The sequence below is a fragment of the Fonsecaea multimorphosa genome (assembly GCF_000836435.1).
Source record: "Fonsecaea multimorphosa CBS 102226 unplaced genomic scaffold supercont1.20, whole genome shotgun sequence".
NCBI lineage: Eukaryota > Fungi > Ascomycota > Eurotiomycetes > Chaetothyriales > Herpotrichiellaceae > Fonsecaea > Fonsecaea multimorphosa.
The window spans coordinates 328739-351401 of NW_015971654.1; the positions used below are offsets into that span (position 1 = coordinate 328739).

At 52.4% G+C, this 22663-nt stretch overlaps 9 protein-coding genes across 9 annotated transcripts; 7 read left to right on the top strand and 2 right to left on the bottom strand.

The window, feature by feature from the left end:
- Positions 1 to 395: 395 nt before the first annotated feature.
- Positions 396 to 1031, bottom strand: Z520_08721 (uncharacterized protein; the record flags this gene model as incomplete). The annotated part of the gene is made up of 1 exon (XM_016779217.1): positions 396 to 1031. The coding sequence occupies one exon, from the start codon at positions 1029 to 1031 to the stop codon at positions 396 to 398; it is 636 nt and encodes a 211-aa protein (XP_016629724.1).
- Positions 1032 to 1953: 922 nt separating this feature from the next.
- Z520_08722 (uncharacterized protein) lies at positions 1954 to 3523 on the top strand (the record flags this gene model as incomplete). Its single annotated transcript, XM_016779218.1, has 2 exons — positions 1954 to 2399; positions 2479 to 3523. 2 exons carry the CDS (start codon positions 1954 to 1956, stop codon positions 3521 to 3523), a joined length of 1491 nt encoding a protein of 496 aa, XP_016629725.1.
- A 323-nt stretch (positions 3524 to 3846) lies between these two features.
- On the top strand, positions 3847 to 4912 carry Z520_08723 (uncharacterized protein; the record flags this gene model as incomplete). Its single annotated transcript, XM_016779219.1, has 3 exons — positions 3847 to 4227; positions 4523 to 4669; positions 4775 to 4912. The coding sequence occupies 3 exons, from the start codon at positions 3847 to 3849 to the stop codon at positions 4910 to 4912; spliced, it is 666 nt and encodes a 221-aa protein (XP_016629726.1).
- Positions 4913 to 5293: 381 nt separating this feature from the next.
- Z520_08724 (uncharacterized protein) lies at positions 5294 to 6772 on the bottom strand (the record flags this gene model as incomplete). Its single annotated transcript, XM_016779220.1, has 5 exons — positions 5294 to 5356; positions 5504 to 5763; positions 5938 to 6226; positions 6323 to 6633; positions 6706 to 6772. 5 exons carry the CDS (start codon positions 6770 to 6772, stop codon positions 5294 to 5296), a joined length of 990 nt encoding a protein of 329 aa, XP_016629727.1.
- A 586-nt stretch (positions 6773 to 7358) lies between these two features.
- On the top strand, positions 7359 to 8359 carry Z520_08725 (uncharacterized protein; the record flags this gene model as incomplete). Its single annotated transcript, XM_016779221.1, has 3 exons — positions 7359 to 7389; positions 7429 to 8082; positions 8139 to 8359. The coding sequence occupies 3 exons, from the start codon at positions 7359 to 7361 to the stop codon at positions 8357 to 8359; spliced, it is 906 nt and encodes a 301-aa protein (XP_016629728.1).
- Positions 8360 to 9167: 808 nt separating this feature from the next.
- Positions 9168 to 11009, top strand: Z520_08726 (uncharacterized protein; the record flags this gene model as incomplete). The annotated part of the gene is made up of 2 exons (XM_016779222.1): positions 9168 to 10638; positions 10696 to 11009. The coding sequence occupies 2 exons, from the start codon at positions 9168 to 9170 to the stop codon at positions 11007 to 11009; spliced, it is 1785 nt and encodes a 594-aa protein (XP_016629729.1).
- Positions 11010 to 13473: 2464 nt separating this feature from the next.
- On the top strand, positions 13474 to 16421 carry Z520_08727 (uncharacterized protein; the record flags this gene model as incomplete). The annotated part of the gene is made up of 2 exons (XM_016779223.1): positions 13474 to 14946; positions 14994 to 16421. 2 exons carry the CDS (start codon positions 13474 to 13476, stop codon positions 16419 to 16421), a joined length of 2901 nt encoding a protein of 966 aa, XP_016629730.1.
- A 1608-nt stretch (positions 16422 to 18029) lies between these two features.
- Z520_08728 (uncharacterized protein) lies at positions 18030 to 19100 on the top strand (the record flags this gene model as incomplete). The annotated part of the gene is made up of 2 exons (XM_016779224.1): positions 18030 to 18648; positions 18724 to 19100. 2 exons carry the CDS (start codon positions 18030 to 18032, stop codon positions 19098 to 19100), a joined length of 996 nt encoding a protein of 331 aa, XP_016629731.1.
- A 1504-nt stretch (positions 19101 to 20604) lies between these two features.
- On the top strand, positions 20605 to 22404 carry Z520_08729 (uncharacterized protein; the record flags this gene model as incomplete). Its single annotated transcript, XM_016779225.1, has 1 exon — positions 20605 to 22404. One exon carries the CDS (start codon positions 20605 to 20607, stop codon positions 22402 to 22404), a length of 1800 nt encoding a protein of 599 aa, XP_016629732.1.
- Positions 22405 to 22663: the final 259 nt, after the last annotated feature.

The window sequence follows — 22663 nt, forward strand, 5'->3', positions numbered from 1 at the left end:
TTTCCATGTCGCCCCTCAAGGCTATGGTCGATTTAATAATCGTCTTTTTCACGCACGTAATCACTAGCGGGTAACGTGGAAATACTGCTGGTTCCCAGATTTCAAACGTATACTCCCCTTTGGACACAAGTAGTAATTTTGAGATAACACGAGGACGGACGGCCCTCAGTTGTAAGACTGGGCAAACCCACTACCGAGAGATGATGGCACGTTCCATGATTGTTGGTGTGGAAATTCCCCAAATGGCCGAAAGGCTGGCCATTGAAAGTCTCAGTGGCATAGTTTCAATTGAACCAGGATTAGAAGTGAGAGGATAGTCCCGAAGCTGAACAACACCCGTGACCGTAGTCCTAACAATGCATTTTGCCCGGGTAATCTGAAGCGGAGCAGAAGAGTCAACTCTTCTTCGCCAGAACCCACAGAAAGGGGACCTGTCTGCCATCCTCGTCGTCATGTAGCACTTCGCTTTGGGTGATAGTGAAGCCGGTGTCTTTCAGCATCTTAATGCTAGTCTCGACATCGAAGCTGCTCCAATACATCCGCGATCCTAACCAATCTGCCGTTGACCCAGGATTGTCTGCAACTCCCAAGTTGCACAGCAGATAGCCTGCAGGGGATAGCCACTCCCAGATTTGTTGGATGAGTCTGCGCTGATCGTCTCGCGGGAGGTGGATGATGGAATAGAAGGCCACTACAGCCTGTAGCGCTGAAGGATCAAACTTGAGGCTCGTCATGTCTCCTTGGATAAAAAGCACATTCTCTTCTGGTACATTCGCCTTGGCGAGGTCAATTTGGGCTTGAGAAATGTCGTTGGCAAAGACTTGACCGCATCGCTGTGCTAAAAATCGCGTACCGGGGACTCCTGCACCGCAGCCGAGCTCAAGGACATTCGCTTCTGAGGGGCTCTGTAGTTCGGAGAGCAACTTCTCCACGTATTTGAGACGGGCTGTTGGTTTCCCATGGATCCAGTCGAGGTAAGTCTGTGCGATCTTGTTATAACCATTCTGGACGAGCAGCTTGTGATCTTCCATGTTTGATGTTTCCTGTGAGGGAGAAGTTATTCCTCTGAGAGTGGAAGTTTCTCAAAGAAAGAGTTGTTGGCCGAGGCCACTTTTGAAGACTTGGGTGAGTCACACTTCGCATGCTGCTGGTTATGATCAAGCCAAGTCCTGACGGTGCTTGAAAGCAAGCTGCTGATGGAGGATGGTCCACAACTTCTTCAATTGAGTCATGCTGGTGCAAGAACGACGTGCATCACGTGGTAGTCACGTGGTGGTCACGTGGCAATCCCCAAGTCCCACGTCATGTCGACAGTCGGACTCTGTCACATCTCCCCCTTTCTCTACCCATGCACCAACCTGCTGCACCTTCTCCTCCCATCAGGAAGCTCTAACATCCTCAGCATTTTTTGAACAGTCTTCATATTCCTTTTTTGAAGGAGAGAATATGCGGTCAGCGATCCTGCTTCGGCCAAGTGACCCGCCGCGGGTTGCGGATCTCCCATATTATTATCTCCAGCCCGTTATCGGCAAACACGGCATGCCGCCCGCAGTTCAACTCTCTCGCACTGTGGGACCGTCCCCTCGAACCCGTCGGAAGCTCCAATAACAAGGAAAACGTGCACTGGTGCGCCCAACAAACAATGCGCACGATGTATGGCTGGCAGTAGGGGGGAAAGCAAAGGATATGTTACCCTCACATGCGCTCTGAGTTGTCCCACATCGATCAAGTTCTGTTTTGGGGCTCGGTGAATTCTTGTCTGGAGTTTATCAAATTGAACCGATCATCTCCGAAACCTAGCGAGCGAACGCACTTCGTTTTCCGTGTCCCAGGCGAAACTCCGGGAACAGGGCCTCACGGTTCACCGTATTATTATATTTTTATCAAGCCTCGGGCTTGCATTTTCCCTTGTTCCTTCTCCAAATTTGGTGGGAAACTGACTATTCTCTGGGCATGGTGGAAAGAAACACACTCGACGGACAACAGGCATGGCCGAACGCTCCTGGCGAGAAGGGCATCGAGACCGTCGAGGCTGCGTATGACGACCACAAATCCGAGGCCGCGAGACCAAAATCAAAATGGCAGAGATTAATCGACGTTCTAACATGGACGCCGCCATGGTGTCGATGGGATCCAGAAAAGCCACCCAAATTCTCAGTTTGGCATAATGTTCTGTTCGCCTTTGCAGGTGCCTTTACTGTGGGTAACCTGTACTACAACCATCCAATCTTGAACATTCTGGCTCGAGACTTCAACGTGCGCTATGTGACGGTGTCGCGGATCCCGACACTGATGCAAGCTGGCTATGCCACTGGCTTGTTGTTCGTATGTCCATTAGGCGACTTGCTAAAGAGGAGACCCTTGACATTGGTACTTATTGCATTCACAGCCACCATGTGGTAAGTCACGCCTAGTTCAGGCACCGAGGCCTGTGCGACCAGGTAGAAGAGCTCTATGGTACTAACCTACCACAATTAGGATCGGACTGTGCGTGACCCCTTCATTCACAGCTTTCTGTGCAATCTCCTACATCTGTGCCGTTACGACGGTCATTCCTCAAGTGATGCTGCCGTTGGTGTCGGAATTGGCACCTCCTAATCGACGTGCTTTGGCCTTGAGCATCACTACCTCTGGTAATCTCCTTGGCATCGTGATTGCCCGCATTCTCTCTGGCGTGGTCACACAATTCACATCGTGGCGAAACGTCTACTGGATCGCCCTCGCATTGCAATACCTCATCTTTGTTGCACTCTGGCTTTTTATGCCCGACTATCCCTCTTCGAACCCCCAGGGCTTGAACTATTTCAAAATGATCGGCGGAATCATCTTCTTATACAAAAAGCACGCTGTCCTCGTTCAAGCCGGATTGATCAGCTTCTGCATCTCGGCCGCATTCACAAATTACTGGACTACCCTCACCTTCCTCCTGGCCGATCCACCGTATAACTACTCGCCAGTTGTCATTGGATTGTTCGCACTGATTGGGATTGCTGGTATCGTGATGGGCCCACTCTATGCGAAATACATCATTCAACCCTTCGCACCCATGTTTTCTTGCTTAATAGGCTGTGCAGCCAATCTGATTGGGGTTGTTCTCGGCACTTATACGGGGAGGACTACGGTGGCAGGGCCCATAATCCAGGCTTTTACGCTAGACATGGGTCTCCAAATCACTCAGGTGGCAAATCGCGCTGCTATCCACGCGATTGAGCCAAATGGGAGGAATCGGGTGAACACCGCCTTCATGTTGTGTACGTTCACGGGTCAATTGACAGGCACGTCGGCGGGCGCAAAATTGTACGAGCGTGGTGGATGGATTGCGAGTGGAAGTCTCAGCGTGGGTCTGGTGGGATTGACATTTGTGTTCTGTGCTCTGAGGGGACCGTACGAGGAAGGTTGGATAGGCTGGCATGGAGGCTGGGATATGAGGAAGAAGAACTTGGCCGAGGCGACGAGCGAACCTGTGCCGATTGCGATGGAAGTGTCGAACACGGCTGATGAAGAGAAGGGACGACGGTCATGATATATCCTCATATCTCCAGTGTCTATCACCCCACAAAACTACGAGCCTGCGACTCTCGCCGTCTATTTCAAGCTCCCGATTACCGTATTCCAATCATATCACCATCACCAAAGCCTGCAGGGGGCCCGTTTCAGCTCTTCGCTCCTGGACCAATGAGGATTGCATCTGCCAGTTGCATGCATGCTCTGCCTGGTGCTGCGTTCTGGCATTCCTGACCCTTAGTCCGGTACAAACCACTGTCTAGTGGTTCCTCCGAGGTGTGTGCAGCCCAAGTATCACATTATCTGCTGTGCAAACCCACTGAGGCTCATCCTTGAGGATAAATGGGGGCTCGAAACTCCATCGAAAAACCCTCTCCCACGAAGCAACACCTACACATTTCCACACCCAATACGGCGGCTCATGCAGCAGCGGCGACCAAGAACTCTGAAGTGCCTTCTCTGGCGAAGCAGGTTGAACAAAAAGTCTTCGAAGTGTTGGCCAAGCATGTCCAGAAAGAGGCCAAGCAATCGGTCTTCGCGGTTGGGGGTCCAATCCCACCTACCTCACTCGATGACCACTTAATCTGCGAGTCAGACGATGCCGGCCCGGGTGGTGGCCATGAGACTAGCAGGGGAGCTTCAGAGGAGCCCATCACAGACCAAGAAGTCATTGTTACCGACGCCAATGACAATGAGGAGGATCAACCACAAGCGCCATCTCCAGTAAATGGACCTGGATTTTGGAGGTGCTGCAGCCCACAGAATGCGCTGTGACCGATCACGATCAGATGGGGCTCAACCGCCACCTTCGGATCTTCCCACAAAGTTACGTTGCCATGTACTGGTAGCCAGGGGGCCTCCATCGAGCAATTGCCCAAGGACTGCCAGCCAGGGAGCTTTGGGTGCGCCGGAAAGGACGTCATGGACGAGTCATATCGCAAGGCTGGGAAGTTGGACGAGACTGGCTTTTGCACGAATCTCAATCCTTTTGCCTTGGGAATTCTTGACGCTGCCGCAGAAGTCCTTGCTCCAAACAACTGCAGACGAAGAAGAGGATACATGCTACTCGGACATCTCCAATAGATGGACCGACGACTTTAGCATCAAGCAGGTCAAGTGGCTCAACAAGCCGAGCCATGATGAAATGGCTTTGGTGCATGGTACGGTAAGTCTGCCTTGTTCCCTCCTTGCTCTTTGCTCCCTGATCAGCCTCTCCATCCCACTCGTGGAATCTTGTGCTGTTCTTCTCTGACCCCTCATTCCAATTCAGTACGGCAACGAGGCCGGCCTTGGTTACAAGCACGCCAGTTCGGTCATCACTATGGACATTCGCCGTCTCAAGATCGTTAGATTGCCGCTGGTGGCGGTGCGTGAGAAAGATGGTGTCACTGTGTCACAAACACGCTGATAGCGAGAGGTTATCTAGCTCACAGCCAGGCAAGGCACGGCAAGGCAAGCAGACAATGATTGTTAAGATATTTTCTGTCGACGAGAATCTTTCCCCTTCGCTCAACTGAGACTTTCTTTCTTTCTTTTCTACTCACCCCTTATTTTGACCAGTTCAAGATCGCTCAATCGGTTCATTCAGCATAGTATGCAATATTCACAGTTCAGTCTGCTTATAGTCGGAGCAGAGCACAAGGAGGCGATTGAGAGAGTATTTGCTTCTGTGCGGCATCATTGTCCCTCTCTCCCGCCCCAGTCTCGCATGACCTACAGTACGCGTACAACGTGTCTTCTACGTCGCTCCAAAGTGCCCAGTTCGATCCCCGAAGACAGAGGGGGAGTCTCAAGTTGAAGTGCCGTTCGTGCCCTCGTGGATCTTCGGACTGTTATGTCCCCAGTCCATGCCCTGCAGATCAAAGAGTCGATGTCAGCCCCTCTTGTTCCTGTGATAGCACTAGGCAACCCCGAAATTCGTGGCCGGGAAAGCGCGCACAAACACATGGCACACCGCCCAAAAAAGGGGCGTAGAACGAAGGAGAGGTGTGAAACGTACCAACCCCAGAATAACCTGGCCCCGATTCAAATCCTTCGAGTTCTTCTCGCCCAACCACACGGTCTCGGTCTTTTTCATTCCTTCCTCAATGTCGACGGCTTTGCCGCCGGTCACGAAGAGGGCTTTACCGTGCGTGGAGGGCTCGGCGCTGACCTGGATGATGTACTTGGCCACGTCGAGGGGCTGGTTCATGGGCATCGAATGCTTGACCCACTCGGCGCGCACGCCGGCGAGGAGTTGTGTGTCGGTTGCCCATGGACCTGTGATTGGTAAGAGACAGAAGGAGGGAGGGAGGGAGGGAGGGAGAAGTCCTTGGTATGGAGGGAGGGCTGAGATGATAATCTCGAGTGATATTGGGGAAATTGAGGAAAGGGAAGGGGAAAGAAAGGAGAGACGCGGGAGTAATGGCGTCTCTTTCTGCAGGTGCAACTTACAAATGGCGTTTATCCTCAACCCGTACAACGGCGCCGTGAACGGGCGAAGGGCCCTCATCAAACCCAGAACGCCATGTTTTGCCGCCGAGTACGCGAATAAGCCCGGCGACTCTTTGAACCCGGCCACCGACGAAACGAGCGTGATGCATTTGGACGAGGTGATGGACTTGGCCGTCGTCGATTCCTTGTCGAACGTGTGCTTCTCCTTGAGATACGCCACGGCGATCCGGGCAAAGTATAACGTGCCGTTGAGGTTGATGTCGACGACCTCGGCGATGCCGGTGGGTGTCTGTATAAAATCTCATGGTGAGTGCGACTGTGTCAGAGAACCTCAATGGACATAACCTGCGAAGCTGGCCCGTCCAATGACTAACATGTGACCTACCTCTCTCACGCTTTCAAGGTTCAACTTTTCCGGCTCCCAGTATCCCGGCCTCTCCGTAACCGCGGCGCAACAAATGGCGTTATCGATCTGGCCGTGCTTGTTGTAGGCGGCATCGAACAACGAGAGGATAGACTGATAATCCCGGACGTTGACCTTGAGATATGTCACACTCCCTGCTGAAGATGAAGGCGAAGATCGGAGTTCATCTGCCAATCTCGAACCCTTGGTGTCGTCCCAGTCGCCGAAGAAGACGTGAGCGCCTGATTGATATAGTTGTGTCACTGTTGCCGCACCGATGCCCTGAGCGCCGCCTGCAGGATGAAGGACATGATAGTGAGTTATAGGAGCCAACAGCAGTGACAACAACGGTGGTGTTCACCAACCTGCAAGAACCACCACTTTGCCCTTCACCGAGTCCAGGGTGGATTGCTCGATATTCACTTCTGCCATAGTGGATCGTTAGAAGAGATCTTTTCAGTGGTTTTCTTGTGCCCAGTGAAGAGGTCGATGAGTTGTTTGCTTCCAATCAACGACAAGGCCAAGGGTTGAAAGCGAAGATCAAACTATTTCCACATGAGAGGAGGCTACCTGGTAAGCTTGAACACAACATAAGTCCAAGCCTTTACCCACGTCGACGGGCCTCACATACTCGGATTCCAGAAGCGAATGGGTCCATATCCGATGAGGGGATTTCTCAGTTGGACTCATCCAATTCTCGGCAATTGAGTCGACTTTGGTGATTGGGAGAAAGTCAGCGAGAATCGGGGAAAGGGGCTTCAAGGCTGCGGTGCCCCACATGGAGAAGTCTCATGTATTTCGTGGGGCAATTCCGTCGAAGAACGAGCATTTGCCTGTCACAAAGAAGAATTGGCTGAGTTGTTTAGAGATAGTGATCCTGTAGTGATTGTTGATCTGTCGAGTGGACTGCAAGTGCGTTTCGAATATCGACAGAGTCCATTAAGAGATATTATAGTGACACCAATCCGAGATCGCATTCTGTCTGTAAGAATCGCTCGGCTGTGTTCCAACACACATAATGGCTGCGAAGAAGAGCGTCGTGGTAACGGGTTAGTACTTTTGCAACTAAACATCCCGATCCTTCTTAGCAGACTTCTCTAACGTCGATCATCTTCATGCAGGAGGTGCCTCTGGAATAGGGTTGGGAATCACCCGTTCGTTTGCAGAACATGGTGCACATATTTCCGTTCTTGATGTGAACCCAGAGGGCGCCCAGATTGTCAAAGGGCTGTCGTCAGAGTATCCCAATGCTACTTTCTCGTTCATGAAAGCCGACATCTCCCAGTGGGATGAGCTGGCAGCAGTGTTTGAGCAGATCTATCGAGAACAAGGCCGGATCGACGTGGTGATGGCCAATGCTGGGATATCCAAAGAACCGAAATTGATCGTGGACGAGGATACGCCTTCAAGACCACCGTTGCATACCTTGGACGTCAATTTGGTTGGGACAATATACAGTGAGTTCGAAATTGTTCCCCCTAGCGATGGATCGGTCAGTGACCCTCGCACAGCCGTCAAGCTGGCTATTCACTACATCAGGAAGAATGCTGTCGTGAACGGGGCCACAGTTCCTTCCAAAGGCTCCATCATCTGCACAGCATCGAACGCCGGGTTATATCCGTTCGCAGTTGCACCAATTTATGCCGCGTCCAAGTTCGGAGTCGTCGGTTTGGTGAGGTCTCTCGCACGTCAACTCGAGAGGCAGGCGATCCAGATCAACGCTTTGGCCCCAGCTGTTCTTGGTAGGTTGCCTGGCGGTAATTACATTGTGAGGCTCGAAACTGACCAGCATATACAGAAACAAACATTGCTCCCGACAAAGCGTTATTCAAGACCATGATCCTCACACCCATGTCCACACTGACACGAGGAGTCCAACAGCTTGTCTCGAATCCATCCTTGACAGGACAGATTGCTGAGATTCATGGGGAAAATGTGTCCCTGAGAGAGCCGACCCCATACGTCGATGAGGATACCGGCACGAACATTGAGACGTTCTGGTCCTTGGGATATGCCTGAGGCGAAGAGGGAGCTTCTGCTCATCTGATGATTCGGAGTTACACTTTGCCAGACGTCTTCAAGCAGATGATAGTGTGATCCACCTGCTGATAGGAGACAGCAGCACAAACGAATAGTTTCCATTTCTTCCTATCAAAACAGGCTCAACAGTGACTGAGCTGCTTGGCAGATAGAGTGGACCAGATATCTTCCCTCGCTGTAGTGTTCGAGGCTCCCACGGCGCGGGTTTTTTTCGGAATCAAAACGACTATCATGCCAAACAGTTGATGTGTTTTGCTGCCAGCCGTCATTTTCCGAGAGTCGACCGAGAAGCTCGAAGTTCGGGTTCGGAAAAGTTTCCATGGCCCTGGGCCTTGGAGAAACCAACCTGAGACGAAGCAACCTCGTGGTTCCGCGTGCCCGCAAATCAAGGGCTCCAGGCACCCGCTTCGGGGTTCACAAGGCCTAGCGACTTCGACTCGCGACTCGCGAGCCTGTGAGATGCCCCCCCAGCTGGAGACTTGGGGGCTTCTTGCGGCCTTCCGGGGTTCCACACCCCTTACCCCGGACTTGGTAGAACTCTGCTCCTCCAATGCCTCGGACCTTTGCAACACCCTGCCTCTGGTGGGCAATGCGTGGGTGGCATGAGCTTCGGATCCGAGAAGCCCAACACAAGGGACGACCTTTAGACCAACCCTTCTTCCCATCTTGATTTCAGCGATTCTGCAGCAAGCATCCTGTACCGTCGCTCATCGTCACAATGTCGTAGCTGTTTGCTGTGCAACAACTAAGGACCAAGCCAGCCCCCCCAGAGTGCTGAGTGCCCACCATGTCCTCCGCCAAATCGCGTCTGTCCAGTTTGGCAGCGCAAATCTTCCCTGCCAACTCTCAGCTGTCGACCAACAAGTCAATCGACAATCTCAGCATCGACAACCACACTGTGGGCACTCTGTCATGGTACAATGTCCATACCCTTTCCCCGGCCTTCTTTCTGCCCCGCGCAGCATCCATCGAGCCTGATGCCCCAGCCATCTATCATCGAACGGCCAACAACAAGATCCTGAGAAGGTCGTATATCGAGTTCGCCGACAGAGCTCGCGGATTCGCATACTACATCAAGAAGAAAGGATACAAGAGAATCGGGATCCTGTCCACGAATACCCCGGCTTTCCTCGAGGCCATCTTTGGCATTGGCGCCGCAGGAGCAATCAACATTGCCATTAATTATCGATTGAAAAAGGACGACATCGCCTATATCTTCGACCACGCCGATGCCGATGCCATTGTGGTCGACGCCGAGTTCCTGAACTTGCTCGATGATTACAGGCAGACCCATCCCGACGTACCCATCATCATCGACACAGACACCGATGCTGTTGAGGGCCAGCTATGTGGACCTTTTGATGAAGCCGTGCTTGAGGGTCTCCGACACGATACCTCACTGGGGTCTCGCGGCTGGGAGGGTCTCGAGGCCCAAGCCCCCGACGAACTTGCCGTCAATGCCTTGGCATACACCAGTGGTACAACCGCTCGACCCAAAGGCGTCGAGTACACCCATCGAGGTTGCTATTTGGGAGCCCTGGGCAATATCATTGAATCTGGTCTTGCATATCATGATGGTGAGCGGTGCAAGTATCTCTGGACCCTGCCGATGTTTCACGCCATGGGCTGGACTTTCCCCTGGGCGGTGACCGCCGCGCGAGGAACACATTACTGTCTCCGCAAAATCGACTATCCAGAGATCTGGCGGCTGCTCAAGGACGAAGGAATCACCCATTACTGCGCAGCCCCGACCGTCAACACTCTTCTGTGCGCGGATTCCAATGCCCAAAAGCTGCCCAACCCGGTGCGAGTCACGGTGGCGGCCAGTCCGCCCACCGCACATCTATTCGAGCAAATGACAAATCTGAATTTGCATCCGGTACATGTTTATGGACTAACCGAAACATATGGTCCAATCACAAAAGGATACATCCTGCCGGAATGGCACAAGTTCCCAAATGTCAAGGACAAATATGCCAAGATGGCTCGTCAAGGTCATGGCTTTATCACATCCTTACCCGTCAGGGTGATCAAGACCGATGTGCCCGAGGGCACGATCATTGATGTCGAAAGGAATGGTAAAGAGATAGGAGAGATCGTGTTCAATGGGAACATTTGCGCCCGAGGGTACTACAAGGACGAAGCCGCGACAAGAAAGCTCTTCCTTGGTGGGGTGTTGCACTCTGGAGATTTGGCAGTATGGCATGAAGATGGAGCCGTCCAGATTTTGGACCGGGCAAAGGACATCATCATTTCCGGTAAGCTTCTGACTGCAAAGATGAGACGGTGCACAAATCGCTGAACATTCTGATCAGGTGGTGAGAACATATCTTCTGTCGCTTTGGAATCGATGCTTGTCACGCATCCCGATATCCTTGAATGCGGCGTGGCTGCCGTCAGCGACAGTCACTGGGGCGAACGGCCTAAGGCATTCATAACCGTCAAACCGAATGTCAAGGTGACGGGCGAAGGCGTGATCAAATGGGCGCGTGAACATCCAGGCATCAGCCGTTTCATGGTGCCTAGAGAGGTCGAAATTGTCCCCGAGTTGCCTAAGACCAGCACAGGCAAGATCAGGAAAAATGTTCTCCGAGAATGGGCTAAAGGCGCAAAGAGAGAAAATGAGTAAGGGCGTTCCTCAATGTGATCTGCGAGGCTGACGCCCGAGGATGCATGAGATCATCCCAACGTTGGGTTTGCGGGCTATGGTGTCCATACTGTCTTACCAACGCTGTACCTTATTTTTGAGCGTCTTGGCTGACATACGATGTTGATTTAATTCCAAGTGGCCTTTCCCTGGGGGGGAGGTGAGGTAGGGAGGGACCTTCGTAGACGGAAGGTCTGTTGGGGTTTATCTTGCCCGCACATGGTCCATGACTGTCCTCAATCGCCAAAGTTCCGGTTTTCATTGCTCGCACAGGTGACGGCGTCGTCGATCAACATGAGAACTCGCTTTTTGTCTTTCTGCAGGACGGATTCGGCTCAAGCCGGACCATCGGGATCGGCAAGATTCATTGCATACGGCACTTGGACTCGTATCCTTCAAGCGATATGTGGATTGTGGACTGCCCTGCACAGTGTGGAGCCTGCTAGAAGTAATAGTTGGCAGCGTTCCAGTCTTTTGGAGGGGCAGCACAGCCGACCCTCTAGAAAACAATCCAACCCACGGATGTAATACTCGTCGAGCTCACTCTTCCTCTGCCCGAACAACCAGTTTGATATGCAATCGACGCCGCCATCCTTTTCCTGCTAGAGGTTTCTTTACTAGAGGTTTCTTTACGGAGTATAAAGTGTGCACCCTCTTGGGACACGGAATTAGCCTCTGCCTTGAAGGATTGGGGGGAGTTGGCCGGTTTGGTAGTAGACAATAGCTGCAGCCGGCAGCTCTAGGCATGCATGTTCGTCGGTGTCACGGAGCTTCGAGTCGCCGCCCCCATGCTCGTAGCTTGTCCATCGTATGCAGAACACGTCATGCGAGAGAGCAGTGGGAGCAGGGTGGATGCAGTTTGATGTGAATAATGGTCTAGACTGGTGTTTGCTAAGTTGGAGGACGGAATGATCGGTTTGCACAAAATGTGTCTGTACGGCGAGGAAGCCTTAGCAATTTGAAGCCGATCACGAGTCCTGAGAGAAGACTGTAAGATGATCAGGGGGCGCAAACTGGTCACAGTGTGCAGGTGGCATACAGCGTCCTCATACTGCCAATCATGCTGTTTTCGAGAGTAAGGATCCGTCGAGTCTCTCCAGCTGGGTTTGTGAAGTCCGAGAGTTGAACTGGGTCTCCTTCAGGCGTTGTTAGTTCGAGTATTAAGATCTGCTGCGCCCGCTCATGGTCAGTCATTGCAGCAATAGTCTACAGCATATTGATACCTATCGGGTACAAGTATGATGTAAAAAGCTTTGTGAGCTGCAGCAAAGGAAGTAGCCATGTGGAACTCGGGCAATGTATTTGACGGCAAGTGGCTAAGGAGTCTGCCAGTAGCAATGTGATGCTTTACGCTTCGGAGGCATGAAGTTGTGGTTGGACCTGGTACCTAGGTACTAGGTATCTTAGTAATAGTCAAATACCAGTGGCCAGCTAGCCTTCCCTTTGCTGGTTGAGCCTCCTTAGCCACAACTCTTGACGCAACTGGAGGTCTGGGTGGGTGGAAGTCACAGGTCCTACCAAGTCAACATCAACCACTGGTATGCGGGAAGGGTTCTACCCTGGCAGAAGGAAGCAGCGAGCCAGCATCATCAGCCAACCTTGGCAGCTGAGCCTTACTACCTAGTATTATCACGCAGTACTCCGTACACAACCCACAGACTGCAGGTAGGAACCGGGTACAGAATAATAGTAGACAGCGGTTGAAAGGCAGGAGTGAGTCTGGTATGGAGTACCAGGTACTTACATACAGGTACCTAGGAATTCAGGAGCTAAATAATAGGTGTCTCTTCGGGTACTTCTTGGGAATCAAGTTGATTTGTCAGTGGCCCGGGTGACGTTACGAGGGGGCGAAGAGCGAGGTGCCCCCGGGCGCGTGAACTGTAGCCGGACTCGTTAGGGGTCGAGGGGTGTCGGCCACTATCCAACCCTTCACTCTGGGTACCCGGCGGCACTAGCCACTCTCTGCCACCGTGACCGCCGAACGCCTCCTTTCTCTCAACTCCCTGACTCCATCGCTCATCCGGCCCTGCACTCTTCGACTACCGTTCTTCAACAACTCTCTGCGCCCAACACAGGCCCATTCCCGAACCACCTCCTTCACCCTGCCATACCTCTTCATCCCTTTACAACGCTCGGCGAACACTGCATATTATTTTGTTACGTTTTGCTCGAGGTGTAATGTATATGCCTACTCTGTTTACATCGTGACCTTTCACCGCCGCAACCGGATGCGCCGAACCCGCCTCCCCCTCGAAAACAACAAAGCCCACGGCGTCACCACCGAGCGATGACTCTTGCCGTACGAAGTCACCTCTGAAGGCTCTTTTGAGGAGCCGGTCTATGCTGTTACCGACGCACAGATCCGTTGGACCTTGATATACTCCGTACACTCTGCTACCAACACGGCTCCCTCTCATCTCAACTCCCGCAGCCTGATCTCGCAAACATGGCGGACGAACCGCGATCTCGCCTTGCTCCCATTCATACACGAAATCTGAGTACTGTCACCGTTGAATCCGACAGCTCAGATAGTTCTCCCTGTCCAGGCGATGATGAAGACACCGATTACTTTATGGCACATGCCAACGATTCACAGTCCTCTATCGGCGCCATCACGGCGATTCGTGACTGCGACAACGATGTCGACATTGAACAAGTCCATCGCCTCTCCCCCATATCCAAATTGCCTCCCGAAATTCTGATTGCCATCTTGGCCAAATTGACCACAACATCTGACCTACGAAACTGTATGTTGGTGTCTTATCACTGGGCTCTGTACACTGCGGGCATTCTGTGGCATCGCCCCTTGTGCAACAAGTGGTCAAACCTGCTGAACGTCGTGGAAGCTTTGGAGAAGGGCAACAAGAGCTATTTTCCATATCATGAGATGATCAAGAGACTGAACCTATCGGCACTTGCAGATAAGATCAGCGACGGCACAGTCCAGCTATTCACGAACTGCAAGGGTGTCGAGCGCCTGACGCTGACCAACTGCGTGAAACTGACCGATTTTGGTGTTGCAGCCCTGGTGGATGGCTGCAGGAAGCTCCAAGCGCTCGATGTTACGGATTTGGTATCCTTGACAGACCACACCCTACACGTTGTGGCCAAGAACTGCGCAAAATTGCAGGGCCTCAACATCACCAACTGCTCCAACATCACCGACGAGTCTTTGGTGGAGATCGCTGAGAATTGCAGGCAACTCAAAAGACTAAAACTCAATGGCGTGGTGCGAGCAACAGATCTGTCTATCACGGCAGTTGCGAGAAATTGCCGATCAATCCTAGAAATTGACCTTGCTGGCTGCCACTCCATCACCTCAGAATCTGTCACTGCACTACTCTCCAATCTGTCGAATCTCAGAGAGCTGCGCTTGGCTCATTGCATCGACATCAATGACTCGGCCTTCACGAATCTCCCTCCCAGGCTCTCTTTTGACGCCCTGCGGATTTTGGATCTAACAGCTTGTGAACAAGTCCGTGACGATGCCATTGCGAGGATCATTCCGGCCGCGCCCCGTCTGAGGAATTTGGTCTTGGCCAAGTGCAGACACATTACAGATCGCGCAGTTGCCTCCATTTGCAAACTGACCAAAAATCTCCACTACATCCATCTCGGGCACTGCATCAACCTGACGGACAATGCCGTCATCCAGCTGGTGAAGGCTTGCAATCGCATCCGATATATTGACCTGGCATGTTGCTCCCGGTTGACGGATGCTAGCGTCCGCCATTTGGCACAACTCCCGAAGCTTCGCAGAATTGGTCTGGTCAAATGTCAGAACCTAACGGATCAAAGTATTATCGCGCTGGCTAGAGGACCACTCATGTTCGGTGCAGGGGGGAAGATCGGGGTGCCTTCACAGCTCGTATCGCTTGAAAGAGTACATCTCAGCTACTGCGTGAATTTGACGCTCAAGGTACGGAAAACCCAGCCAGACTGTGACTTTGTTTAACCAATGACTAGGGAATCACGGCACTTCTTCACCATTGCCCTCGGCTGACCCATCTATCATTGACCGGCGTGCAAGCGTTTCTCCGCGACGATTTGACCTGCTTCTGCCGCGATGCTCCCGCCGAATTTACGCATCCCCAACGAGATGTTTTTTGCGTCTTTTCAGGAGATGGCGTTCAGCGGCTTCGTGACCACCTCCTCCGTCTTGCTATGGATGAGGCGCAGCGAGAAGGTCGTGATGCGATTGATGAGAGTCTGCTTGACGAAGCGGACAGCCCAGGCGCCGACACCATGTCTGATGATGGCACAATTGACGGGAACGAGCACTTGATGGATCATACCTTGCTGAACTCGCACCATCACTTGTCCTTGGTCAATACACATCAATCACGACCCAGAACTCGAAGTTTACATGACTATTCCAGCTTTCATGTTGAGATGCCACTACTGCCATTCGATCAGGTGCAACATATGGGTCCGTGGACCCCCGGTGCACGCCTTCCACCTGAGTCCCGCACATCCCAGGCTTCGCCACACCTAAATGTCATGAACCCTAATAACCTCTACCAGCCGGAGCCATTTGAGCGCCGGTCGCGGAGCCCTGGCTATCCAAACGCATTTGATGTAGCTGCGGAATATGGTGAGCGTGCAAGGAGCACATCTCGCACACCATCACGGAGACATACGTTGGAGTCGACTTCGGGTCTCTACGCCCCTCCTCCTGCTCCTGCTGCAGTCCACGGTGTTGGAGAAGGTGGATCTCGGCCTCTCGAACTGGGTCACTATGCACAGGACCCTAGAGCTGGATACTTTGGGCTGGACGATCCCAGGAGATTTCCCGGCTGGTCGAACCAACATTTGTTCGCATCAGAACCCCTTCGAAGGCACATTCCAGGAGCATCATTCAGAAACCCTGCCGATGTGCGGCAGTCTTTTTTGCGACCTGAGCCCGATTTCAGCGCCTTTGATGCGAACCACGAAGCAATCATGTCCACCATTCCAGGTAGTCGGCCTGGTAGTCGACATCCATCACGATCTAATAGCCCTCACATATCGAGGGTGAACAGTCGGTCGAGACTGAGTAATCTTCTGGCGCCTCCACAGAGCTACTCGTCAACCCCACCTGATCAAGGAGAAGGCTCCAGGCGCACCAGTCGGGAGCGGCGAAGCCGAGAAAGATCGCTTATGCGGGAAGAGGCCCAACGGGAAGCATTGCTGCGGGCACTTGCAGAAGCTGACTCTGCCGATCAACTGAGACCAGATCTGCCTCGAATTGACTCCGATCGGCAAATCGAACTACCGTTGTTACCACCCGATTTGATAGAACGTGTCACTAGGACGCCTCTCACACGTACAGAACCAACACCAGACATTCGTTTTGAAGTGGAGGACACCGAACCTAATGTTGATCCAGACCAAGATGTTACGATGACACAATAAGGACAGAATACATTTTCGGAAACATGTGGAGCACACGTTTATTGAGTACATGCGGAACGCATCGAAATGACGCCTCAATGAAGATGAGTTTTGAACAGAGGGCGGCTGGTCGGGCATCATGCTTTGATGCCCATGGCACCCTATTCTAGACTTTTACGATACAACATCACGCCTTGATCTGGCGATGGAGAAAATTTGTTTCAAGCGAGCAAGCAGGGTGTTCCGGCTTCAGAAGTACATGTTTTTCTTAGCAAGTCAAGACAGCTGAGGCATCCTAGGGTTTTTTTGACCCGAGCCGGTTTTCAGACATACACAAGAAGGCATTGCATGATTACCTCGAGTGTGAGCGCGGAATTGTTATATGGGGCTGCGAAAGCGCGAAGCTGTGACAACATATCATCTGTCTACTTTTAGCATAGCATTGTAACTCTGTTCAATTCATGCATGCAGCGCACTGCCGAGTCAAATTGATTCTTCCACGAGAGACAAGAGATGTTGCATTATGCTATTTGCATCATCGCAGATTAGCCATCTAAATGTCTAGGCTTTGGGAGATTCTGTCTCTCCTTGGATTGTCTTCTGAGCGCCTGAATCTAGCACGACGATGCCGTCAACCACTGCGTCAACATACCTAGGTACGCACCTAGTGGCGAACACACTGGATCCAATCGCCAACAACGTGAGCGCTCGATACTTAACGGATTTGCATCTAAAGATCAGACTTCGCTTTCAGGGATATTCAGCCTTGCTCGAGAACGACGCACAGGATTATGTCAGCACGGCCCTTCTTGTGCGCCTCATTGTTTCCCCAACGAATGTTCCTGGGCCATAGACGACGACGTTCTTCCTTCGCTGAGCGTTGCAGGGACTGCAATATAAGAAGAGCGGCAAACAAGAGTACGTGATCAATTTTGCGGCCAGCCACCTCTGGCTAGGCGCTTTCGTGAATAAAGCTGTACTTTTAGGATGGCGAACTCAATCGAAGAAGGCAAAAATTGCTGGAAGCAGTACAGTATTTCCCATTGGCATCTCGCTCCCACCCACAACGCTCTAGAAGACGGGCTAATCCTCGAGGCCAGGCCCGTGTGGAAGAGCCCCAAAGGGACAAGCCTTGTGGAGCAAAAGCTCGAGCGTCCAGTCACGACCGAGATCGACGAATATAGCAACGTTAAGCGCTCAGGGTATGCTGGTCGGCCTATCAGGTTGAGCGGCTAGAGATCCACTGGATAATATTGTCCACCAATTAGATACCGCTATCTTCGAGTGTCATAAAATAACTGACAAAAGGCAAGCGCTGACCCGGCCCACAGAACAATCTGCATTGCTAAATATGGATTTTCTTCGGGACTGCTGGCGTCTAGATTCTGTATGATTGCCGAACCGCTCGCATGAGGGGGTGTTTCATGTTGGCGGCGTGCATATGACATGCATACAAGTGGAAACTCATTGTAAAGGTAAGTTTGCGCTGGGGGAAAATAAGGCCCAAAGTACGAGGGTTCATAATATGCGGTCGAACCGCTCTCTTGCTTGACTGCTGTTTTGTATGAGGTTATGGCCTTCTGTTCGACCTCATCTCTTTCCTTGGTTCGCTGTCGTTGCTCGTGAAAGATGTCCTCTATCCATGGCCGAAACGGACCTGTGGCCCACTACTGCAATATATGGGCCCTTGCGATGTGTTTGTCGTCGCTCCTCATTCAGCAAACCTACTCCCAGCAGCTGGTTGGCTGCGACGTCCTCGACTGCGATGGCGGGGCCAACAATGAATGTACGCTCGGCAACACGACAAGTTCATTCATCGGCACCGCCTCTTTCAACACCAGTCTGTCACCGAACAATGCCCCGCTCACCTGGACAGTCGGGGCCTCGTCGTCGACCTCGGGCGATGTCACATTCACGAAGCGCTTCTACCTTGGCTCTCCTCCGTCGATGAACCTCGCAAACCCGACCGGATTTGCAGGCTGTGCATTGTTCTTCGAAGGGATCGCAAGGAGTCTGCCACTCAATGGTGTCACGGAATATGGACCGGTCACATGCGGCCAGACACTGCAGGATGCTTGTGTCAATGATCTTCTGTCTCAAGCCCAGAAGCAGGTGCAGACACTTGGGTCGACAAACAATCTCGACAATAGCGCTGTATGCACTGCTTTACAGACCACCATGGAGGCCAACCCTCCGCAATCGTGTCAAACAATAGCGACAGTCACATGGGGAACTATCGTCCCCAAAGGTAAGCTATTCAAACATTGTGAAAAGATCTAGAACCCAAAATGGACATGCCCTGCTGACACCCGACCGTCTCCAGAAATCACCGGTCCTCAATCCCCGGTTGACGCTCCAATCGCCCAAACAACCTGCCACCCATCGTCCAACGTTTCGAGTGGCACAAAGTACAATATCGCCCTCATCGAGACCCAGACCGTCACTTCGGAAGATGTCTCAAGTGATCTCGCGCCATTCTTCTACAGCATAACGCCAGTGCTGACCGTCTTCTACAGCCCGGCGGCTGCTTCTTCAAACGCTCAGGATAAGACCTTGCCTGAAGCTCATCTGACGTGCGTGAAGGTGGTCCAGGACTCGAATTTGACGCAGCAGGTGGGCACCAACGGGGCAGGGATGGTGGGCTTACCAAGGTCTATGATGGCATTGGCCTTAGCCCTGAGCATCCTCGCATTGGTCTAAAGTCTCATCGTCTAAGAGGAAGGAGGGAAGACTATACACAGTTTCACCCTCCTGTCTTCGAGCTCCAAAGACGGACGAAACCATGGTCTGCAAAGTTTCAAACGTCCTTGAAACGTCGATTCCATTGCTCATCAAATCATTGAAGCCTTGATGCTGAGCACAAAAACACCAGCGCCGCCTCCTCTGGGCATTGGCGAGACGCCCACACGACATCCTGCTCGCGCTGGTGGCCAGGGGAGGGTGCTCGGTAAATTTCAGAGAGGCTCGCCCCCGCGAGGAGGAGCCGACAGGATGATGGTCACTCGCTAAAACTTCTCTACTTCGGGTTGTTGAAGAGACTTAACACACTTAGGATGGTCAGAACCCTTGGGCGTAATGAGATTCTGCGGAGGAGGGGCTGTCGTGTATTTACGAGGAGGAATTCCTTGGTACAATCTGCATCGGTTCAGGAGGCGGGCCTGACTTAGCTTTGGACGCTTCACGCACCAAAACATCCCACACACAGAGAACAAATCATAGTGTCTATAGACCTTACTGCTCCCTGAGCAGAAAACAAATCCAGAAATTTACATTGGATTTCTGTGCCAGAACCATGCAAACCCTGTGGTTTGCTTTGACTCTGCAGAAAGGCCAAAAATTCAGAGCAAAGACTTTCTCCTGCATTCGTAGTCATGTTCTGGGGTGAGATCCGAATATGGAGGTTGGTAAGAAAGTGGTCAAACCAGTTCAAGCAGGCATCGCTAGTGCTGACGATTCGGAATCTTTGATAGCGTACAGATAAGCCTGCCCACTGCCCAGGCATAGCAATCGAAGCCCAGGATTATTACGTCCCGCGCGTGAACTGCTCGCAGCTCGGCGCCCAAGGAGAGCGGTGGGCCTGGATCTGGGAGTGCCGGTGGAGAACCTGTCGCCGTTTCGTCTCTGGTGTAAACTTCTCTCACGCACCATGCAATAATGCACATGGCATCAATCCTGGATGGTTTGAGGGTGAATATAGACCGAGATTTATGGCAGAAGGGCCATTCCTTGATGATATAGCAGACTGGGCATGACAATCCGAGAGACGTTTCTGACGAGCTTGGAGCGAGCAGGCTTGGTCGATGGGAGCAGCCAGTATCGGTTGCGAAAGCTCGAAAGCTCCTGCAGCAGGTCGTGGACTGCTCATTTCACTGTGGAGCGGCCTTCAAGCCGTGTCAGGGTCTCTATTGCGAATTGCGTCTAATAAGTGCTTCACAGATCAGGGTGAGCAGAAAGACCTACCGGCAAGATGGGTTCAACGGCGAGGACGGATAGGGGCAGCCTTGGGCATCGCGGTGACTCTGGACCGCCGTATAATCTGCGCTTAAAGGCTAATGGTCCGCCAAAATCGACAACTCCCCAGTTCATGCGGAGAGGGGACGAAGATCACCCTCGCAGCTTGCGTCGACAATACAATCGTCTTAATAGAGGCATTGCTCATTTCGCTCTCGACGGGCCTGGCGCCGATTAAGCACCACCGGCCACTATGGCCTTCTCGAAGCTTGCCGCGCCATCTCCCGGCCGGAGCTTGAGAAACTGTCGACATAGCATTCGAACCACCCACGATTTCTTCTCCTCCAGACCTCCGCGGCCGAGGTTTTTTACACACAAACCCTCGTTGCTAGTGGTGGCCCGACCGATTCTACGCCCACAGCTGCCCTTCTTGTATCCCTTCTCCCGTGGCAACACGCTCCAAACACACGTCGGACGGTTCATCTCGACCGAACGCAAACAACGCTGGAAGGAACAGTTCTGGCGCTACGTCCGGATTAATGCCTACCTTTGGCCCGCGGCTCTCCTACTCACCATCCTTTCGATGGGCATGATTCACACCAAGCTGGAACGAGATTATCCCACACCCGGGGATTGGTCATTCTGGAGTCGGTGGTGGATGCGCGAAGCAAAATTTACGGAGCTTGACGACGGCGCCAAGGTGAATCAGATTCTGACGGATTGGGCAAAAGCTGGTCGATTATACCTGAGCGTTCTCGAAAGGCTGGAGAGCGAAAAGGTGGATGGCCAGTTTCTCATCAAGCAGCACGCGGAGAAGGAGGAGGCGTCACCTGCGGATAATACGACTGAAGTTTTCGACGTGAATGCGAAGAGTGAGCAATGGCGTCGAGGGTATCATGAAGCTCTCATGGGTGCGGCTCGTGTGGCTGAGCATCTGGAGGGTATGTGCAAGCTGAAAGGAGACACCGGAGGAGGCCGCGTGTATCCCTGGGAGAGTATCCCTTCACCACAAAACCCACGACCGAAACCACTGCCCTACGATAGAAAATACGGTCATATCAGTCCACCCACTCTGGAGGAAGTCGAAGACGCTTTTCCGCCTCCGGCTTTTTTTTACGACAAGATATTGGGCACTGTTGGCTTTGACACGCGGCAACGACTCGACGCAGCTCTCGCCTATGCCGATTGGTGTGATTTCAAGGGAAACAATAGTGCAGCTGTGGGGCTGTACGTCAAAGCCGCAGAGATTGCTCAATCCGGTCTGCCGGCGGGGAGCGCAGATGTGATTGACGTGCAGTCTGGTGTCATCCTCAAAGGGCGAGAAGACGCCGTAAGCGACAACATCCTGCGAGTCTGCACTGCCTTTGGAGTTCACCATGTCAGAGACGGCAACGTCAGGAAAGCCCTCCCAGTGTTTCTAAGCGTTCTGCGAGCCAGGAAGACTCTGCCTGCGTCTCCCCTTGGCCCGGCCATTGGACCATCAAAAGTCAAAGTGGAAAAGGATGACAGCTGGCTGTCTTATGTATATGCTTTACAAGACCTGTTGGTCGAGCGGCCGTATCCTCCACCTCCGCCTACCGGCAACGAAAGACCATATCACACATTGAAAGAGGCTTGCGAAGAAGTAGGACTCATGACATACATTGGCGAGATCCTTTTCGCCACAAGTGATAGCGAACGGGCAAAAGGCCTCAGCTGGACCAGAGACAGCGTTGAAGCTGCCGAAGCTATTATGTGGGTAATGGACGAACAAAAGGAGCAAGATGGAAGGGATCGATGCCGCGAATGTCTGGAAACCGGTCTTCAAAACTGGAAAGCTATGTCTCAGCAGATGGCGCGACTTGCGGCGAAAAGGGAGCAAGAGACCGAGAATAGCAAGGGGCTTTTCGGGCTCGGTTTGGGCAGAACACAACAGATTGAAAAGGCTCGAACTGAGAGAAGGAGATGGGATGAAGAAAATATTCAAGTTGAACTGCGGAGGCAGAAGACTCTCCCACTCCTGCAAGAGCCACTGCAGCCTCTTTCTGGGAGCTGGTTGTCAACTCGCGTGTGAGCGAGCTTGTTGAGTGGTGACAATGAATGAATGAAGCGTTTTGTGCACAAAGAGACCTCATCCCTTCCGTTGACGACCAGGGGCATTCCAAACGCATAGGTATATCCCACTAGCAGTTGTTGAACATGCGCATCTAAGAGTTGGTGTGATATTCATACTGTGTTAGGCTAGGGCGGCAAACTGTGTGAAGAGTCGCCGAAAAGTGAGTGCGAAGTGAGAGGGTGGTACCATGAGGATTGGCTTGGACTGATGGTGGATT